At 50.2% G+C, this 6,067-nt stretch overlaps 1 protein-coding gene across 1 annotated transcript; it reads left to right on the top strand.

Annotated features, from left to right (window-relative positions):
• Window positions 1-954: 954 nt before the first annotated feature.
• Window positions 955-5,228, top strand: ERP29 (endoplasmic reticulum protein 29). The gene is made up of 3 exons (XM_074554647.1): window positions 955-1,143; window positions 2,437-2,575; window positions 3,765-5,228. Exons 1-3 carry the CDS (start codon window positions 1,024-1,026, stop codon window positions 4,265-4,267), a joined length of 762 nt encoding a protein of 253 aa, XP_074410748.1. The 5' UTR covers window positions 955-1,023; the 3' UTR covers window positions 4,268-5,228.
• Window positions 5,229-6,067: the final 839 nt, after the last annotated feature.

Genomic DNA, 6,067 nt, shown 5'->3' with positions numbered 1-6,067 from the left:
CTGAAAAATTACTGCTTTTATACTACTGGGATCATGAGCCACGATCCTTTTACAGATTTCCTCAACTCCTCTTGGCTTCAAATCAGTGTCTGATGTAGATAAAGGTTGGAAATCTCCTACTCTGCTTTGTCTACACACAGGACAAACTGTACAATGCTTGTTTGTGTTGTCCATCATTTTTGTACTTTTTAACTGTTCAGAAATTGCATTTATATTTTGCAATCCTTGATAATCATGACTTTATTTTAACGGCTAGTAAACTTAGGGATTTTCTTTTTGTTGTTGTTGTATTTGCAGCCTTATCTGAACTTTCTCTTCCTTGATTATTGTTAATTTATGACTGTAGGAGATATGTACGCCTCAGCCTTCTACGGACTTAAGTGACACAGCTGCAACTGAACTGCTTTAAACTGGATGGGTTTATAATTTATATAAAAGTCAGTTTCGTTACAAATCAGTATTGCTGCCTCATTTTTCTGCCTGGATGGTCTGGATGTGATCAAAGTGCTTGTCTGCACTTTGTAAGCTCCGTGGTGAAGCCAGATTATGCTGGTGCAGGACAAGCAGATCCTGCTAAGAGGAAGGATGGAGAAAGGGAAAATGCTCATTGTTTTCCAGCTGGGGATTAGGTGCAGAACGATGTCTGCTGGGGGAGGGAGCGTGGATGGAACAGTGCTTTTACTTGATGAGCTGTCAGTCTGTCGTTCTGCAGTGCTTGCTTGCTTTTCATCCAGTCTTTCCACGATAAGGACACGTTGTGTGCAAGTGCGGGCTGGCCGTGCGTGAAATCTCCCCTGGCAGCACAAAAACCTCTGTTTGAGCGGGCTGTGGCAGTGCCCGCCTGCATCCAAACGCGCACCCACCCCACGGCTCCTCTCGCTACGGTGCCGGAGCCCCCGCCCGCCCCCGAGCGCTGCCGCTCCCCCGGTGGCCCCGGGCAGCGGGGCGGGGCGAGGCGAGCCCCCGGCGGCGGCCGTCGCGCCGTCACGTGGCTCCGCAGCTCCGCTCCCTCCGCGCTCCGCCATGGCTGCGGCGGCTGCCGCCGGCTCGGTGCTGCTCTGCCTGCTCGGCCTGGTGCTGCCCGGCGGCAGCACGCTGCACACCAAGGGCTCCGTGCCGCTCGACACCATCACCTTCTACAAGGTACGGCGCTGGGGGCCTGCCGGAGCGCTGGGAGGGCGGACGTGGGGCCGCACCGGGCTGTGTATCCCCGAGGCCGGCGGCAGCCCCGGGGCCCGGGAGGAAGGCGAGGGGCGCGGCGGGGCCGCGGGCACGGGGTCGCCGCCGCCGGCGCGGGGAGCGCTCGGTGCCGGCGGAGCGGCCGCGCCGCAGCCAATGAGAGCGCGGTGGCCGCGGCATTCAGCCAATGGGAGCGCGGCGGTCGCGGCCGGCAGCCAATCGGCGCGGTCCAAGTGGAGCCGAGCCGCGGGGTCCGGCCCGGCGGTACCGGCGGTACCGGCGCGGGGAGGTGCGGCCGCAGCCGCCGCTCCTCGGCCGGGCTGTGCTGTGTGTGCCGCTGAGGGAGGGCAGCACCGTGCCGGGATGGAGCCGGGGCCGTGGGCGCACTGCTTGGGTTCCACTTGTTCATCAAACAGCAACAGGCGCTTTTTTTTTTTTTTTCCCATCGTTTTTTTTTCCCTTCACTAAATCACTTTGCTAGGACGGAATCTGCCCCGGGCCCGGTGCGCTCCCCACCGGGACACCGACCGCTCGGCAGGCCGGGACCGAGCCTGCAGCCACCTGTGCATGCAGATGTGCAGTGCCTGAGCAGCGCTGGCAGAGCGCTGTGTAGGTGGGGAGCTGTGCTGCAACCTCAACCTGTTCGCGAGAACAAAAAGATTTTGCAAGGTCTTCCACGGCAGGGAGGGGAAAATCCCCCAAGGGATGACGGAGTCCATTGCCAAACTAATTGGAAAAGGCATCGTCTGAGCAGAGCAAGGCTGAAGTGAAGAGGAATCAATTAAATGTGAATTCTCCATTTGATGTAGCAGTGCAACAGCTCCAGCATCTGCGCTGCCTCCCTGTGTCCCCTCCCAGCCAGGAGAGCAGCTCTCATGCTGGGACACCTCAGAATAACATGAAATTACATTTGGCCTCTCTCCTCTTCACGTCCCACTGGACAATGTTTTAGCTGATGTTCTTGCAAGATGCCAGTCAGATTTACAACAAGCAAATCTTATAATGAAAGGCATTATCAGATCCCCTAAACCTACCACACACTATCTTTATCATCTGGTGCAGGAGTACAGACACTCAAAGCTCAGTCTTTCCTCCACACAACACTGAGTCATTTCTCAAAGGCCATAATTATATCAAATTTCCATTCTCCTCTGCATCTCCCCATTGCACAGGAAAAAAGGACAAGCAAAAACAACTTGTGCATTGCTCAGACCTGAAATGATCAAGTTTTGTTTTGTCTTTTCCTTCTTGTTTTAGGTCATTCCAAAGCACAAGTTTGTCCTTGTGAAGTTTGACACACAATATCCCTATGGTGAGAAACAAGATGAGTTTAAAAAGCTGGCGGAGAGCTCCGGCTCCAGTGAGGATCTGCTGGTGGCAGAAGTGGGAATATCAGGTGAGGAGCTCTGTGGGCTGGTGGGGAGGGGATAATTTCACTGTGATTTCTGCAGGTTCTGAGCAGTTCTGGGGGAGGGATGGATGTGAGAGTGGAGCTCCTGCCCTGGCTGTGCGTGGGAGAGCTGCTGATCCATCTGGGCTGGGTAATGAGGAGCCAGCCCACGCTGCTGAACTGCTGCCACCTCCTCATCCCCTGCAATTCTTGCCTTTTTTTTCCCCCCTTCTTTTTTTCCCCCCTTTATGTCCCACGTGCAGGGAGCAGAGCTCACAAGAATCGTGCTTTAGCTACAACCATGGTCAGGCAAAGAATATTTAGTGTGATTAATTCCATGCAGCAAAGCCTGGGGCAGCACAGCAAGGGGTTCTTGCACTGTGGCTGCTTTAACTTGATGTGATTGTGACTGGAATTAAGAGAAAAAGAGTGAAAAGCAGATCACTGTCACCTGATGTGCTCTGGCTTTGGAGGTTGAATTAAGAATTTAGGCTTAATTATCAAACTGTGAAGTTTTACCCACTCTGATATTTCTAAGCATATGTGGAATACACTAGGGAGCATATTTGAAATGGCTTTGTTTTCTGTCCTCAGGAATAAATATCATTTCTGTGAGATGAGTAAATCTCTTGGAGCTTGGCATGCTGTCAGAACCAAATCATTCTCTGCACACAGACAGGAAAAACTCTTATTTCACTGTAAAATCAGATAAAATCAATGGGTAGAGGAAAATAAGAGGAAAAAGGGTATTGATTTCCCATAAGGAGAACAGGGTTTATACAAAAGGTCCTGCCAATGTCTTACACTCTCACAGTCACAGCAAAACACCATTAAAGTCTTTTTCTTTGGAAAAGCCACTGAATGTTTGCCTTGCAAAAATGATTTCATGAGGTGTTTTTATTTCAGTGTGTGGCATTTCCTTGGAACAGGTTCTCCAAAAATGGTCAGGGCCCCAAGGCTGCCAGAGCTCAGGGAATATTTGGGATTTTGGGGTGTCTTGAGCAGGGCTGGAAGTTGGACTCAGTGAATCTTTTGGGTCCCTTCCAGCTCAGGATATTTCCATGACACTGTGATTTCCTGGCAGACAGGTTATTAGGACATGTTGAAGCTCTGCCTACAAATATTTGTGTGGGAGGGAATCCTAATTTAATTTTTGATTAATTTTGCTTTTCTGTGTTTCGTTGTCCCTTGACAGATTACGGTGATAAACTGAACACTGAGCTGGGAGAGAAGTACAAGCTGGACAAGGAAAAATTCCCTGTTTTTTACTTGTTCCAGGATGGTGACTTTAAAAATCCTTTACTTTATGGTGGGGAGATCAAGGCTGGGGCTATTCAGCGCTGGCTGAAGAGTAATGGCATCTACCTGGGGATGCCAGGCTGCCTGAAGGAGTATGATGTGCTGGCCAGCAAATTCATGAGCACCACAGAGAAATCTGATCGCCAGGCCCTCCTGAAAAAGGGCCAGGAGAATTTAGGAAAAGCAAAAGAAACCGAGAAGAAGTCGGCAGAGCAATACTTGAAAATTATGAGCAAGATCTTGGAGCAGGGAGAGGAGTTTGCTGCTAACGAAGTCGTCCGAATCACCAAGCTGATCGAGAAGAACAAGATGAGTGATGGAAAGAAGGAGGAGCTCCAGAAAAGCCTCAACATCCTCACTTCTTTCCGGAAGAAGAATAGTGACAAAGATGAGCTCTGATGTGTTGGAGAACTCTTCTGCAAGCTGTGAAACACTGTCAAGAGTCCTAACCAGTTCTCCTTAATGCAAGCAAACTTCCCGCTGGCTTCAAGAGGGCAGCAGATCTCCTTCTGGGATTCTCAGTTTAGAAGATCAAGAGGAAGAAATTCCTTAAAAACACAGTATTGTAAATGTGGGGAAAATCACCTAAGAGCGAGACACAGCAAGTATTGTGTAATGCTATCCAGTAACAGTGTTAAAGCAGACAACAAAAAAAAAAAAGCTCTAGATTGGCCAGAAGCTCATTCCTGGTGGTTTTTACAGCTGTTCCCTGGCTAACAAATAACAAAATTCAGTCTCTCATTCCATCTTACATGCTGGGTAAGGTACAGATTGGGTTCCCTCTATTTCCCCACCTTTTTCTGTCTGTAATATCCTTGGGTTTTATGCTTGTTAATCTACCCCTCACACTCCTTGTGTTGTCCCATTTTGGCTCTAAGTCTTGTTCTTACCTGTTGTTGACTCAGAGACTCAGAGCTTCCTTTTTCTGCCTTCCCCTTCCATGGCTTCTGTCCCTGTTTGCTTTGGGTATCAGCCAAGTGCTGGCAGTGAAGACAGTTCACAGCATGTCCCTCATTTTCTGTCCAGAGCAGCCATTTCATTAAATATTCTCCTGAAATCCTTTGTGATACCTTGACACAGTGAAGTGAGTTCTGAGCAAGGGCAGAGTCTCCTTGAGGTGCTATTACACTCAGTCTCACCAGTTTGTGAAAAAAAATCGGGTTTTCAGAGGTAAATTTGGGTGAGTTTTCTTACAGCTGAAGAGGTGTTTTACCTGCCCAAACTTTCATGAACAAAATGTTTTTCTAGCCTCCAGAAACAATTGACACTCTCAAACTAAATCCTCATCAGTGTTTGGTAGTTCTGAATATTTGAAAGTGAGGTCTTGTAAGAGGAAGCAGAAGTATTTGTGTCCTTAGAAGCCTCGTGTGTGTTATTTAAAAGGAGATGCCTGGCCCAAGGATCAGGTCAATCCTCAGAACTGTGCAGTTCACACTCTGTGGAATTCGGATGCTTCTGGAAGATGCTGAAGCCCTGGTCAGGGTGACAGAGTTGAAAAGAGAAAAACACCTGTGAGTTTTACCTTAAAAGTATGCTTTAAACAAAACTGATTCCTGTGGGAGCTTTGCTGCCTTTTGAATCTTGGGGTGGGTACAAGGAGCAGATGTTGCTGCAAGATAAAATGTATTAATAATGCTATAATAAAAAAAAATTCCACTTCAGAGCTGCTTATTAACCACTATAGAAAAACTACAATGATCAGAGGGAAGGCTGTGATGGCTGGAGCGAGGTGAGAGTGGCCCAGAGCTCTCCCCTCAGGTGCGGCAGAGGAAGGGCCCCGGCATGGCGGGCAGTCCTTGGGAGCACTGTGTGGAGATTTGTCCCGCCTGGCTCAGCCCCGGAGGGAATTCCCTCGAGGGAATCTTTCTCTGAGGGGAGCCGTTCTCGAAGCACTGAAGGAACGAACTATTCCCCAGGACTCTGAAGGGAGCAGCCCCTGATAGGAGCAGCACTTGAGGGGACCGTGCCCTGGATCTGTGAAGGGAGCAGTCCCAGGGTTCTCTGAGGGGAGCAACACGCAGGATTCTGAGGGAAGCGTGCCCGTATTCTCTGAGGGGAGCAGCCGCGGGACTCTCAAGGAGCCGTCCCCTGTCTCTCTGAGGGCAGCAGCCCCCGGGACCCTGAAGGAGCCGTGCCCGGTCTCTCTGAGGGGAGCAGCCCCCTCAGAGCCGCCGCCCGCTCCCCGAAGCGCCTTCCCGC

The sequence above is a fragment of the Zonotrichia albicollis genome, chromosome 18 (genome assembly GCF_047830755.1).
Source record: "Zonotrichia albicollis isolate bZonAlb1 chromosome 18, bZonAlb1.hap1, whole genome shotgun sequence".
NCBI classification, from domain to species: Eukaryota; Metazoa; Chordata; class Aves; order Passeriformes; family Passerellidae; genus Zonotrichia; species Zonotrichia albicollis.
This window is presented reverse-complemented; position numbering and strand designations above follow the sequence as displayed.